We start from the raw sequence: 15,567 nt of genomic DNA, 5'->3' as shown, positions 1-15,567 counted from the left end.
CACTGACTCTTGGGGCTCCCGATTCCAGACCCTGAGCTGCTTGCTTAGAAGGCACTTTATTCTTCTTACGGAAGGAGACTTATCTATGCTTCAGGGTACACTTGATGGGGACACTTTCCATCTGACAGGCAAGGAGTAAATCCTGTGGGAAGTTTACCAGTACACACAGCCAGGCGGGGGCTGGGCCAGGATGCAGCCTGGGACATCGCCCTGTGGTTCCGGCTCATGGACCAAGAACAGGGGGATGTGGAGACACCAGAGAGGCCTAAAGGTCTTAGTCCCTGCCCCAAGGCTAAGATGAGGCAGCTATTACCTTCCCTGGCTGAAGCAGCCATGCGGGCACCACGACAGATCCAGGTGGACTCTGGCCTCTCCCAGCCTCCTCCCTGGAGCCCCAGGAAGGCGCAGCCTGTGCGGGCCACAGGTTGGGAGGGATGCTTAGTTCAGACCCTCTGGGCTGGTCACATCTTGGTCAGGCGCAGCACGTTGAGCCGCACAGGTAGGAAGGTAGCGCCCGTGGCATAGGCAATCTCCCGCAGCACGCCCTCCCACTTCTTCTCATCCTCATTGTATCTGGGGGCGGGAGCGACAAGGAGCTTGTGTGGGGCCCAGCAGGAAGGAGTATCTGGGCACACTAGGCCCACCCCTGAGGAGTGCTCCCTCACCCCAGCCCCACCCCATCTCTAGGAAGATCTGCCCCTGGAGAATTCCTCTGCTCTGGGAAAGGGAGCCCCCACAAGGCTCACCCCCAGAGAACCCCCACCCCACACACTCCAGGAAGGGTCACCTTCCTCCAGGCAGTGGACATCTCCCCACTCTCCTTCTCTTGAGACTTTCCCTACTCAGCACTCTAAGAAGTCCCCCCAACTCCCACTCTCCCAACAGCGCTGCTCCCTAGGGGCTGCCTGCAACAGTGGATAACTAAAGGTTCGGAAGAAGGTGCCCCAGGTGGCCGAAACCACTTCCCGCCCTCCCCAGGAAGGACCAGCCACGGAAAGCAATGGCTCTGCAGAGCTGGAGTCCAGCAACTTCTCAATCCTGGCCCCAGCTCCCCGGCCCAGAGCAAGCACCCAGGAGGGCAGGGAGAAGAAAAGTGTGGCTGCCTCTTAGGGCCCCTCTGTTCCTGGGGCCTGTTTCCGTGGGTCTGTGTTGTGCCCCAAGCTTGGGGTCAGCTCCTGACTGTGACACTGTTGAGGCCCCACAGTGGGGCCTGATGCTTTGTGTGCAAACCCAGACTTTCCCAACCAGATGGGAGAGAACTGGGCTGGGCTGGGCTGGGCAGGGCGTGTTTGCTGTCCCTTCTCCACAAGACTCCCTGGAAGAGGGATCAGCTGCGCCCCCAGATGAGCCTGCCAGGTGTCTTGGTGGCTGGCCACAGTGCCCAGGCCATCAGCCTTTCCCATGATTCCCTCTCACCTCCCTGGGGCCAGGCTCACCTCCAGATGTCGTTGAGCTCTGTGGGGACCAGCTCCCCAGACTCAGTCTCCAGTGTGGCGAAGCCGCCAAGGGCATAGAGGGTGCCCGCCAGGCTGAGCAGGCTGAGTGAGCTGCGCTCCTGCGGGAAGGCCTCAAAGGGCGCCCACCTGGCGGGGAGGTGGGGAGGAATGCATCACCTTGGGCCTCAAAGCCCAGGGACTGTCCCGCCCCTGTGCCTACAGCTCGAGCTGCACCCCTTCAACCTCCTGTTTCTTGACCCTCTCAGGAATGCCTGATGTCCCAGCCCTGTGGCCCTCCCCCTTCCCTCTGGTCTCCACTTCCTTCGCCCCCTCTTTTGTGCCTCCCACTTCCCTTCACCATCCGTCATTCCATCCAACCTGCCCCCTAACCCACCCTGGATCACCCTCATCTTAGTAAAACACAGACGTGAGCTTAAAACCCTTCAGAGCCCTTCCACTGCCTTCAGGATAAAGCCCTAAAGCCCGCCTGCCACCTCCCCAGCCCCGTGCCCCTCCCCACCCTTCACCTGCGACTTTCAAATCGACCTGAGCAATGGCCTTTCCACCAGCGGACCTGCCTTTTTCTCCTAACTGCCTTGGCACCAGCTTTCCTTTGCCGGGGGCATCCGTCCCCAGCTCCTCTTTTGTTGGCTGTGTCCAACTGGCCCACCAGCTGTTTTCCTCTGGGCCTCCCAGAGCAAGGCGGCCTGACCACTGCCACATCCCTAGCACAAGCCAGTGCCTGGTGTGAGTCCCTGAATGAGGAACCTGGCACCTCCTGCTCCACGGCCGGGGGCTCTCTCCTGCAGACCAGGCTGGCCACAACCCTTGCCCCACCCTATGGGGGAAGCTCACGTCACTACTGACCAGGGAAGAGGGGCTATTTCTGTGCCGCTGTCCGAGCTCAACCGCAGAGACCCAAGACAGGGGCTATGGTGTCCGTGGGGCAGACACAGAGAGGGCCGGCATAGGCCCAAAGCCACACAGCCAGGCAGTTTTAATGAGGCCTTTGGTCCCTGGCTGTCCTGCCTGGGGGATACCGGGAAGAAGGGAGGCTGACAGCCATACTTGTTGTCTGTGATGCTGTACACCTCCACTGAACTGGTCAGCCCTGTGTCTGTGACCCCGGCAGCCACAAAAATGTGGCCGTCATGGATGGTGGCCCCGAAGAGCGATCGGGCAGTCTGCATGGGCGCCAGCTCCTTCCACGCGAACTTCTTAGGGTCATAGACACACATCTTATTCAGGCACTTCCTGTGGGGTGGGGGGCAGTGAGTGAGAGAAAAGCAGCAGAAACAGAGGCGCCCCTCCCCTGGGCCCAGTTGCTCCCAGCCGCCTCCCAAGGCAGCCAGGACAAATGGCCTCGGGGAGATTCTGCTCCCTTTCCTAATGTGCAACCCTGCTGCCGCCTGCTGCTGCACTCACTCCAGGCCCCGAGCCTCACCTGTCGCTGCCTTTGCCGCCAATGACGTAGACAAGGTCCATATGGGAGAGCACCGCGTGGCCGTACACGGCATAAGGCAGCGGGTCCGATTCGCCCCATTTGAACGACCTGGAGGGGAGGGGAGGCGGGTAGAGCGAACACCTGGCTCAGGCTCGCGCCAAGTCCCTGTCTGCCCCCACGCAACACGTTGTCGTTGCATTACCGGAACGCCCCAGACGTCTCCTTTGCTCGCTCCCACCTCACCTGCCAACCCCACTGTCCCGCCGCTACCCAACCCCGCCTCCGCCCCAAGCCTGGGGCTCTATCTAGTTCCCTCGCCGCGCCGGCCGTCTAGGACCATTCCCCGGCCTCCGGGCACGGGCCGCATCCACGACCCCGCCCCCGGGCCGGCCCCGCCCTCCGCCCGCGCTCACAGCCGGTCGTAGCACATGACCGAGTCCAGGCTGCGCTCGCCGTCCTTCAGTTCCCGGCCGCCGACCACGTAGATGGAGTTGAGAGCCTCTCCCAGGCCGAAGAGGCAGCGCGGCGAGGGCAGCGGCGGCATTCCCAGCCACTCGGAGTCCAGATGGTCAAACTGCGGGCGGGGCGTCCAGTCAGCTACCGCCCCCCACGCCCCCAGCCCGTAGCCCCAGCCACAGCTCAGCCTCGTCTGGCCACCCCTGGTCACGGAGGAGTCCGGGCCTCCCGGTTGGGGCAGTGCAACCTGGAGGGGGTTTCTGAAGACAGTGTCTCTCTTCCCATCAGGCTGACAACAGCCGAGTCCCCCACCCCCAGCCCCCACACAGGTAGGTGCCCAGACGTCACCATTATTATAGCACCTCGGTGGGGCAGCTCTACACCGGGCCTCTGAGAGGGCGGCCGGTTGCGGCCCTGGCCCTTCCCCAGGACAACTCCTGAAGTGACTGAGACCTGCCTGCCCCTGTTCTCCACCGCATCCCACTGCACAGAAAACCCTGGTACAGCCCTGCTGCTCACCCCTTAGGATCTACAGCGTAAGTCTGTGGCCCCGCCCACCTGGCCGTCTTACGATAGCACCACTAGCAGCGCACCTTTTGGGAATGTTCTCTGAGGGCTGAGCGCTGTATAACCACCATTTAACCTTCAAACAACCTTACCAGCAGGAAAGAGACTATCCCCATTAGCAATCAGAGGCCCAGAGAGAACAAACAATGTGTCCACGATGTGCCTTGGCTGGTAACCGGTGGAGCTGCCCCCACCACCACCAACCTCCTCTGCTTAAACCTGGCGCCAAGCTGCCCTCACCCCCCGCACACCTGGTCAGGCCTCACTGAATGCACCACTCGCGAGGCTCGTTCCTGTCACTCATCCCTTGCTCACCATTCCCTAGCCAGAAACAGCACCACCCTCCCCTTCATGTCCCCAAATTCCACCCAACTGTCAGTGCTCAAACCCACAAGGCCAGTCTCCATTTCTGTCCTCTGCGACCCCACTGTCGCACTACAGCTTGGACTGAGCATCCCGCTCTACCGGTCCTTCCTGGGCCTCAGTTTCTTCATCTGTACAATGGGAGGACTAGGAAGGAGGGTCCCTTTGCCTGGGACACTCGGTTCCACTCCAGTCCCAGCCTCATGCAAAGGCCCTGGCAAGGACCCCTACACTGACCTTGCTTCTCCTTCTCACTGTGCCTGACCCAAACCCTGTGCAGAGCTAGGGCCTCCAACACATCAGACCATCCCAGGGCCAACATGCCTCTGAAACGGAGACACCAAAGTTATACAGCTCATTGTAAACTGACTGTAACTGTCTTCAACTTCCAGGCGGTGGCTGTCCGTGAACCTCCCTGGTCTACATCTCACCCTAGACCCACGACATTCCCCAACAAGGAGACACAGGCCTCTCCTGGGCCTCAAAGCTGACCCCAGTGCCCAGAGCTCAACACTGTCCGCCCCTCCCAGGGCTGGCCAGGACCTGCAAGAAATAAGCACTCATGGGGTCCTCTTTGTCGTCCTCGTTGTAGAAGAGGCCCCCGGCCACGAAGACCTGGTTCTCCTTGGTCACCAGGCTGACGTGGTTCTTGGGGATCTGGGTGGAGAGGGAGGCACAGTAGCACTCATTGGCCGCCGGATCATAGGCCACGGCGCCCTCCTCGCTGATCATGAAGATGAGGTCCTGCAGGAACATGCCGAAGCGCAGAGTGTCATTGAGGATGCCGGGTAGGACCCGCTCGGCCTCCTCCTCGGCGTCCTCTGCCTTGGCTTCGCCTGCGCCCTTGTCAGCCGCCTTGGCCCCAGCGGCCTCCTTCTCCTTCTCCTTCTTCTTCTTGCGCAGCACGGTGAGGCGGCCCTCGTGTGCATCCTTCACCATCTGCACCTTGCGCAGCAACTCCGGCTGGGCCCGCACGAGAGGGTGGCGCTCCACGCGGCTCTCCAGGAAGGAGCGCGGCAGCAGGCGGCAGCGCACACTCTCGAAGACCGTGGGCAGCGCGCGCTGGCGCTCGGCCTGCGCCTCGGTGTCGCCGCTGCCCGCCCACCGCATCACCGCCTCGAACACGGCCTCCTCCTTCTCCACGTTGAGGCCGTCGCTGGAGATGATGGCGATGAGCTCGTCGGCCGAAAGCCCGAGGAAGTCGGCGTCGCGCGCCACCAGCGAGAAGCGCGCGCAGATGAAGTCGCGGGCGGCCACCGCCAGGCGCGCGCAGTCGAGCAGGAGTCCGAGGCGGAAGACCGCCAGGCAGTTGGAGAGACACAGGCGCTTCTGCAGAAAGGACACGCAGATGGTGAAGATGGACGGGATCTGGAAGCGGTGCGCCGCGGCGAACAAATCTTGCACGCTCGCCTCGTCCAGCGCTATCTCCGACGTGTACAGGTAGTGCAGCACCTGGGCCACCACCTCCGGGGACACCTCCTCCAGGCGCAGCTCGCCCGCGCGCTCTGGCTCGGCCAGAAAGCGCGCCCGGAAGTAGGGACTACAGGCGGCCAGCACCAGGCGGTGGCACGGGAACTCGCGCTCGCCCACCCGCACTACACAATCCAGGAACTTGCCGTGGTCCAGCATATCCTTGAGCCCGTCCTGCAGGAGCGTCTGCTGGTACAACCGCTGCTCCTCTGCCTGCTCCGAGCTCAGCGCCATGGTGGGTGGCCAAGGGTGCGGCGACAGTTCCAGGGGCCTCCTCTGTCCTCCCTGCTTTCCTGTTGGGTCGCGCTTTGTCCACGCAGCTGTCTTCGTGGGGCTATATATAGAGGTGGACCTGGCCCTGTAAGGCGAGCTGCCTGGCCTCCTGCATATGACGCGGAGGGGACAGCTGGGCAGAGGCCCCCTTCCAGGGCAGCCTTGACTCATGGGAGCAGAGCGGGGTGTCTGGGCCATCCCGGAAAGATGAGGGCCTCGCCGCCCCATTTCTAAATGGAGCGCAGCATGCCTTGGTTGGGCAATGCCCCTGTGGGAAGTGGATGCCCCAAGCTCTGCCCTTCAGTTCAGGGAGGGGCAAGCATTGGAGTCCCAATTCCCAGTCTCCCTTACTTCATCCCTTCTGGGACATTCTGTCCAGGTGCCTCTGTCTTCCTCCCTGGAGTATGTCTCACTCCAGCCACCCCTGGATACCGTGTGCTTGGGTTTTGTGCTCAGTGAACTTGAGCATGACATTCACTCTTTGGGGACCTTATTGTCCCACCTTTAAAATGGGAACTTCTTCTCCCTCTTTCTGCCCCAGCTCTGAGAACTTCCTTGGACTGTGTGGGAAAGCGAGAGGGTGCCTGAGGTAAACAAGATCACCACTTTCTTGTGGAGCCTAGGGCAGATCAGATCTCTCTGTCCAGCCTCAGTTTCCCTTCCTACCCAATGAGGAGGTGGAGGAATTTGACTCTGAGAGCCTCAGGTCAGTGCTGCGGAGGCTCAGAAGCACTGAGGTTCTGTATTCTTGCGAGTACAGTCATAAGGTTTTAACATTGTGTCTAGAAAATTAATTTCCTAGAATTCGACTATTCGAGGTGTTTAAACCCCCAGGGTTTTAACGTTATGAGGGATTGACATTCTGGATCCTAGTGTTCAAAAAGTGACACTCGAAGAGCTTAATATTCTAGGGTTTTATCTGTTTATAATTATCGATCTTGGTCCATACTAGGCTTGGCCCTGTCTACCATCTAAGGGGTCAGGGTGGAGGCCCAGGACAGCCAGTCTCCATGCCCACACTGCTTTGGACTCCTGACCACCCCAACCCCCCTTCATACACACGCAACAACCTCAGCCACCAAGATTAACTTGTTCCCAAAGTGCCAGAGGCTGCAGCTGTGGGTTAAATTTAGCCCCCGAGACGCTGGTGTGAACTCTTCTGGGGCATTCTCCCATCATTCCTCTGAGTCACTTGTTTATAACCACAGGCTTGGGGGCGGGGGTATTGGAGAAGCAACCTCAGGCCCAGCCAGGACTGAGTCACCTCCGCTTTTGTCATCTCAGCAATGTCACTGCCTTTCCCTCCTGAGCAATGAACGCATCTGACCATCACTCGCCCATCCCACCAGCAGGTCCCACAGGGCACAGCACCTGGGAAGGTCCTGGGGTGGTCCTGTCCATCTTTCGGAAAGGATGAGGAGGGCCAGTGGTGGGCTTCCAACCCAGCCTCGGACTGCAGGGCACTTCCAACAGTTACTGTCAGTGAGGAGACCAGGCTCTGAGAGGCTCAGACTCGGCCAAATCACACAGCTGGCAGGTGGCTGAGCCTAGGTTTGGAGCCGATCTGCCCACCTCCAAAGACTGTAGGAGTGCCTTCCTACCTTGCTGCTTCTCATGAATTAACAAAAAAGGTCCACTAATTGTACTCACTTTTTCCAAAGGCCAAGACGGAAGGTACTGACCGAACAATTAACTTATGTTTATCAAATGACTCCATGATGTATTTTTAGATTGCGATGAATCTGATAGTGCTCACTCCCTACTCCACTAGAATATTTATATGTGGCTCGTTCATTCATCGAGAACCTACTGTGCACTATTTTAACTGCTGAAGATTCAGCAGTGAACACATTAGGCAAGAATTCTGGTCGTAATGGAGCTTACAATCAGCCAAACAGGGGCGGGGCGGGGAAGAAAGCAATAAACAGTTATATGGGATGTCAGATGATGATAACAAATAGCAGAAAAGGGGGTATGGAGAATGGCAGGTGGGGGCGGTGAAAATTTTAAATGGAGTAATCAGAATGGACTCACTGCAAGGACTACATTGGAGCAGGTTCAAGCTGTGGGAGAGGAGGATTCTAGGCACGGGAACAACTTGAGCAAAGGCCCTGAAGCAGGAGAGTGACTGACACATTCCAGGAACGGCGCAGAGGCCCGTGCAGCTGCAGCAGTGAACGAGGAAGTGAGTAGGATGAGATGAGGTCAGAGAGCTAAGGGTCGGGGAAACCAGGCAGGACCAGGTTCGAAGGAGATGATGTTGGTTTTCCCCTCAGTGAAATACGGAGCTGCTGTTTATTTTTAAGCTATAATTATGGAAAATGCATATATATACAAAAGTAGAATAGCATACTGACATCCCATGTACTCATCTCCCCATTTCAACAACTGTCAATTCATGGCCAGTCCTACGTGATCTCTGCCACACCCACTCTGTTCATCACCCAGGGAGATGCCCCAGGGTAGGATGCGGGTGTAGGAGAGAGAGGGAGAAAGCATGACTCCACTGCTTTTCATTGAATCGAAGGAAAATGTCACCTCACTTCATCCTTTTAATCTTCACTCATTTAATCTTCAAATCACCAAAATTATGACACTGGAATTTAGATGGCCAGCAAATAGGAATCAGTCGTATGTTGCTTTTAAACAGCTTTGTTGAGGCATAAATGACATCCAATAAACTGTATATACATAAAGCATACAATCTGATCACTTTTGATGTATGTATATACACCTATGAAACCAACACCACAATCAAGATAGAGGACAGACCCATCAACACAAATCTCCTCATGCCTTTTTATAATCCCTCCCTCATCTTCCCATAACACCCGCAGCCTAGAAGACCATCACTAATCTGCTTTCTGTCACTGTAATTCATTTGCATTTTCTAAAGTTTTATGTGAGTGGAATCATATAGTGTGTTCTCTCTCTCTTTCTCTCTCTCTCTCTCTCTTTGACTTCTTTCACTCAGATAATTATTTTGAGCTTTAACCAGGTTGTCTACTCATGTTCTGCCTTCATTAGGAATCTTAGCACATCACAAGGCTTATTTAAGAGAAATGCCATGTGAAATTTTTCAGAAAATTTACGTTCATTTTGCCAAGGTCAAAGAACCCCTTACCAAGAAACACAACACAGTCTGCAACCCTCCCTGGATGAGCAGGTCCCACCCAGATATTGGGTCTGGATTGTGACTCAGCTGTTGAGGATTTGTTTGAGTAGCCACGCTCTATGTCTTTATGTGGCAGATATTGTCACATTGGGTGATCTTCTCCCATCTCCCAAATAGCCTTCCTATATTTGGGACAGTTCCCATATCAGTAGTCCTTCCCCAAGGTAGAAACCAGAACTTATTTCTCAGTTTCCCTGGCATCTGACATCCCAAGACCAAAAAAAGAGAGAGAGAGAGAGAGAGAGAGAGAGAGAGAGATCAATAACTAATGGACTTCAAAGAAACAACCTGGCCAGATCATTGTACAGTGATGCCCTGCATTTAACAAGGACCTTTACAATGCTGGGTTTCCAAAGGCTTTTTAGTGCTATACCATGGAAATAAAGAAGAGGCATTCAAAGGATAACTCTGAAAGGTGGGAGGAGGAAGTGACGAAGGATAAAATCAGTGTCCTCATGGGCAGATTGATAGAATATGACCAAACAGAAGAACAGAGAGAGTGAAAAAAAAGATATTTCCATCCCATGGGACAAGAACAACAAAAAAATTAACATTTGCATTATTATAGTCTCAGAGAGGAGAGATTGGGACTGAAATAGTAACTGAAGTATAATGGTTGAAAACTTCCAAAATTTGTTGAAAGACACAAACCTGCAAATTCAAAGAGCTGAGTAAATACCAATGAGGATAAACCCAAAGAAATCCATGCCAAGACACATTATAATTAAACTTCCAAAAACTAAAGACAAGAAAAAAATCTCAAAAGCAACCAGAGAGAAACAACACATTACCTACAGGTGAACAGCAATTCAAATGATGATGGATTTCTCATCAGAAACCGTGGAGGCCAAGAGGATATGTCACGACATTTCTCAAGAGCTGAAAGAACTGGAAATGGTGAATTCTATATCTGGTGAAATTATCTTTTAGGAATGAAAAAGAAATAATCCCAGAGAATCAATCAATCGATCGATCAATCAATCAGTCCTCCAGGAACTAATAAATGAGTTTAGCAAGGTCAGACAATATAAGATCAATACACAAAAATCAATTACATTTCTACCTACTGACAATGAACATGTAGAAACCGAAACTTAAAATTTAATACCATTTATAATCACTCCAAAGAAAGCGAAATACTTACAAATACACTTAACAGAATACATACAGGATCTGTACACCAAAAATTACCAAATGGTAATGAAGGAAATTATAGATGACTTAAATAAATGGAGACAATTACTGAGTTTATAGGTTGGAAGACTCAACATAGTAAAAATGTCAGTCCTCCCCAAACTGAACTATAGGTTTAATTCAGCACCTATTAAAATCCTAGAAAAGTTTCTAATAGACATAGACAAGCTATTATAAAATCTACATGGAAAGACAAAGGCCCTAGAATAGTTAAAATGATCCTGACAAAGAAGAATAAAATGGGACGACTCACTCTATCTTATTTAAAGTCTTCTTGTGTAGCTACAATAATCTTGTGTGATGCTGGCAGAGGGATAGACACATAGATCAATGGAATGTACGAGAGGACCTAGAATTAAATCCAAATATGCTCAACTGTTTTTGACAAAGGTCAAAAGCAATTTAGTGGAAAAAGGATAGACTTTTCCACAAATGGTACTGGAGCAATTAGACATCCATAGGCCAAAAACAAACCTCACCCTAAATCTCACACCTTGTGAGCAAATTAACTCAAAATGGATCATGGACTTAAAATGTAAAACATCTAAAACAATCTTGAAAAGAAGAACCAAATTGAGAGTCTCAGGCTTCCTAATAGCAAAACTTACTACAAATCTACAGAAATCGAAACAGTATGGTGCTGGCCTAAGGACAGATACATAGACCACTAGAATAGAATAGAGAGCCCAGAAATAAACCCTCACATATATGGTTAAATGATTTTCAACAAGGGTGTCAAAACCATTCAAAGAAGCAAAGACAGTCTTTTCAAAAAACGACATTTGGAGAACTCGATTTCTATATGCAAAAGAATGAAGTTATCTTACACTATATATAAAAATTACTCAAAATGTAAAAACTAAACGTATAAAACTTTTAGAAGAAAACAGAGGAGGAAAGTTTCCTGATGTTGGCTCTGACGGTTTCTTGGATATGACGCTGAAGGCCCAGGCAACAAAAGAAAAAATTGGTTGAATTACATCAAAATTTAAAACTTCTGTACATCAAAGGACACAGTCGACAGAAAAGGCAATCCATGGAATAGTAGAAAATATTTGCAAATCATATATCTGATAAGGGGTTAATATCCAAAATATATAAAGAACTTCTAAAACTCAATAACAACAACAAACAAACGTGATTTTAAAAAATGGGCAAAGGACTTGACTAGACATTTTTCCCAAAGAAGATATACAAGTGACCAACAAGCACATGAAAAGATGTTCAATGTTACTAAAAACTAGGGAAATGTAAGCCAAAACCACAAGCTACCACCTCACACTCATTAGAATGGATACTATAAAAAATAAACAACAAAATAACAGGTGTTGGTGAGGAAGATGTACAGAAATGGAAAGCCTTGTGCACAGTTGGCGAGAATGTAAAATGGTGCAACCACTACAAAAATACAATATGGCAGTTTATCATAAAGTTAAACATAGAACTACTGTATGATCCAGTAATCCACTTCTGATTATATACCCAAAGATATTGAAAGCAGGGTCTCAATGAGATATTTGTATACCCATGTTCATTGCAGCATTATTCACAATAGCCAAAAGGTAGAAGTAACCCAAATGACAATAGACAATAAACAGATGAATGTACAAATAAAATGTAGTACGCACACATATATACATACATTGGAATGTTGTTCAGTTTTGGAAAGGAAGGAAATTCTGACACAGGCTACAACATGGATGAATTGTGAGGACATTGTGCTAGGTGAAATAAGCCAATCAGAGAAGAACAAACACTATGATTCCATTTATATGAGGTACCTAGAATAGTCAAATTTATAGATATAGCAAGTAGAATGGTTGTTGCCTGGGGCTGAGGGAGCGGACAGGAGGGAATAGGGCATAATTGTTAATGGGTACATAATTTCGTTTTGCAAATTGAAAAGAGTTCTATGGATGGATGACGGTAATAGCCGCACAACAATGTAATATACTTAATGTCACTGAATTGTACACTTAAAAATGATTAAGATAGTAACTTTTATGTTATGTATATTATGCTACAATTTAAAAAAAACAACAACAACAACAAAAAACGGAGATCCTTGGCAGTCTCAGGACTGGATTTCACTCAGAGAATAAAGTAAATGGGCATCTTTTTAAAAACAATGTAAAATAAAACTATAAAACTTAAAAAAAAATAACAGGAGAATAGCTTTGAGCTAGGGAAAGAGTTCTTAGACTCAACATCAAAAGCATGATACATAAAAAAATGTGATAAATTAGACTCGTCAAAATAAAGAACTTTTGATCTGCAAAAGCCCATGTGAAGAAAATGAAAAGACCAGCTACAGACTGGGAGAAAATATTTGTAATATCTAGACACAAAGAAATTATAAAACTCAACAGTTAAAAAAAAAAATCCATCTAGAAAATAAGTGATATACAGATAGCAAATAATCTCCTGAAAAGTGTTCTATAGCATTACTCAACAGGGAAATGCAAATTAAAACCACAATAAGATGACATTACACACCTACCAGAGTAGCTAAAATAAAAAATAGTGACAACACCAAAATGATAAAGTCAGACATTGCTAGTAGGAGTGCAAACTGGTACAGCCTCTCTAGAAAATAGCTTGGCAGTTTCTTGTAAAATGAAACATAATAAAACGTAATAAAAACATATAATAAAACTATTATGAAACCCAGCACTTGCCTCCTTGGGCACCTATCTCTGAAAAATTAAAACATATACAGGAATATTCATAGCAGATGTATTTATAATAGCAAAAACTACATACAGCCCTGTTTTCCCTCAGTGGATAAAGGTAGTACATGCAAACCATGGAACACTACTCAGCAATAAAAAAGAATAAACTATTGATACACATAATAACTTGGATCAATCTCCATGGAATTAGGCTGAGTAAAAAACAAAAAAAAACCTCAATCCCAAAAGATGACATCCATGCTGTATGATTCCATTAATATAACATTTTAAAATGACAAACTTTTTTTAATGGAGAGCAGATTGGTAGTTGCCAGTGGTTAGGGACAGAGTAGGCAGTGGCAAGAGGGGGTTCTATGTGGTTGTAAAAGTCAAGAGAGGGATCTTTGTGGTGATGAAACAGTTCTGTGTCCTTTTCTTTTCACTTTTATTTTTCAATTAGAGTTGACATTCAATATTATTTTATACAACGGTTCTATATCTTGATCATGGTAGTGGATACATAGACTTAAACATGTGATAACATTCTATATAATAAATATACACACAAATGAGGATGAGTAAAACTGTGTAAATCTGGATAAGATCAGTGGATTCAGTCAATATCCTGGTTGTCATAGTATACTAGTTTTGCAAAATGTTACCATCAGGAGAAACTGGCTGCATTATTTCCTACAGCTGCACATGAATCTATAATTATCTTGATAAAATTTTCAATTGAAAAAATGATCAAAGATCACTCAACATTTACAGGAAGTCTCCAACATAAAAAATTTAAAAAAATTTTATAAAATTTAAAAAAAAACAGAAAAAAAGGAAATTAGAAGAAACAAAGAAAAAAAGCAGAAAAAAATTCAAGCACTGCTATTAATAATATCATCGGAAAGATAAGATGCTTACATAATTATTTTTAAAAAGCACTGTGAAAAAGGAACTTCTAGAAAACTTTTGGAATTTAACAAGTATAATGGCAGAAACGTAATACTCAATAGAAGGGTTGGAAGATAAATTGGAGGAAATTTCCCAAAAAGTAGAACAAAAAGAGATGAAGAATGTGAGAGATTAGGTAAGAGAATTAGAGAACCATCCCAGAAGTCTAATACCTACGTAACGGGAGCTTAAGAGAGCACAGATAAAAACTTAGGGAAGGGACCATTTAAAGCCATGATTCAAAAAAGTTTCCCAGGAGTCATCAATAATCCAGCTGAATGGATGAGAAAAAACCTACACCAAGTACTGGAGACAAAGCAAAGGCCCTGAAAGCTGGCATCTAAAATTCTGAAGGAAAATAATTTCCAGTCTAGAACTCTATACTCAGGCAAACTCTCTCAGGGTGAATAAACGGTCAAGATCTTCAGAATTTAATTCACTGTAGTGGTCCTGAGGAGAAGGTAAATTTTAGTTCAGGATTAGGAAAAAGTAGTCCGCTGAGACATAAAGCTTCTAGAAGTTAAAGATTTCTGCAGTGGGCTCAGAGTGATGTAGTCTCAGCAAAGTGAGACAAGGAACGTCAAACTGGGGCGTGTTGTCAAGCGATTTCTCACGTCTCCTTATGGGAGATGGTTTCGGCATTGTGCACAGCAGAGCCATCTTGCTGCCCTGTTCACAGGTTACAATAACGGTTATGTGTTGTCGGTGTGTGGCCACTTTGCAGCTGTGATGATGACCAATAGTTCTGTTGCTTCCTGCGATACTAGACTTGAGAAGGACCAGTCAGTCACATCAGGCCTGACCACGGCTTTCCATGTGTCCACAAGCCCCTTGTCAGGAAGCCCCTGGAGCATGCGTTTCACCAAATCGAGGGAGCAAGCCCAGATAAAGGAAGGGAGAGGATTCAGGGAAATGGGAGCTCCATCAAAAAAACAGGTCATGGGGCGCCTCAGGAGGGTGGGGGAGGAAGGTCTCTCCGGACGGCAGCTGGAAGATCAGCCAGTCCAGATTCGAACCAGGGTTCTAGAGAGATAACGACAAGTGAAACCAGTAGTACATGTACTGTGTTTGCACATAGTGCAAGAAGAATTGCCTTCATGGCAAAGAGTTCAGAGACTCAGCTGTAATGAGCACGTAGAAACCGAAATAAATCATTTTTTTTAAAAAAGACAAATCGACAGCCATGCCACCCTGAACGTGCCTGATCTTGTCTGATTTCGGAAGCTAAGCAGGGTCGGGCCTGGTCAGTACTTGAATGGAAGACCACCTAGGAAGACCAGGTGCTGTAGGCGCCAAAAAAAAAAAAAAGACAAAAATTAAAATTTGTTCAAGAATCATATTCTATTATATGGCTTAGTTGAGATCAGTGTTTACATGGTCATAATAATATATACACTGAATATTAATCTAACCCAAAATAATAATATAACCACACTGGAAGAAAGGAGGAGGGGAAGCCTGTGTGTGTGTGCAGTGTGTGTGTGTGTGTGTGTGTGAGACAGACAGAGAGAGATGATACAGAGACAGAGACAGAGAGAGAAACAGAGAGAGAGAGAGAGATGGGAGTTT

The 15,567-nt window shown here is 48.7% G+C and overlaps 1 protein-coding gene and 1 pseudogene across 1 annotated transcript; one reads left to right on the top strand and one right to left on the bottom strand.

Moving 5' to 3' along the window:
- Nucleotides 1-40: 40 nt before the first annotated feature.
- On the bottom strand, nt 41-5,985 carry KLHL40 (kelch like family member 40). Its single transcript, XM_039837431.1, has 6 exons — nt 4,810-5,985; nt 3,294-3,454; nt 2,881-2,988; nt 2,505-2,690; nt 1,437-1,583; nt 41-573 (listed from the first exon to the last, which is right to left on the bottom strand). The coding sequence occupies exons 1-6, from the start codon at nt 5,968-5,970 to the stop codon at nt 462-464; spliced, it is 1,875 nt and encodes a 624-aa protein (XP_039693365.1). The 5' UTR covers nt 5,971-5,985; the 3' UTR covers nt 41-461.
- A 9,186-nt stretch (nt 5,986-15,171) lies between these two features.
- On the top strand, nt 15,172-15,290 carry LOC120582537 (uncharacterized; annotated as a pseudogene).
- The last annotated feature ends 277 nt before the right edge of the window (nt 15,291-15,567 follow it).

This window comes from Pteropus medius, unplaced genomic scaffold (genome assembly GCF_902729225.1).
Source record: "Pteropus medius unplaced genomic scaffold, Ma_sr-lr_union100, whole genome shotgun sequence".
NCBI classification, from domain to species: domain Eukaryota; kingdom Metazoa; phylum Chordata; class Mammalia; order Chiroptera; family Pteropodidae; genus Pteropus; species Pteropus medius.
The sequence above is the reverse complement of the archived record's forward strand: the minus strand, read 5'-3'. Positions and strand labels throughout refer to the sequence as shown.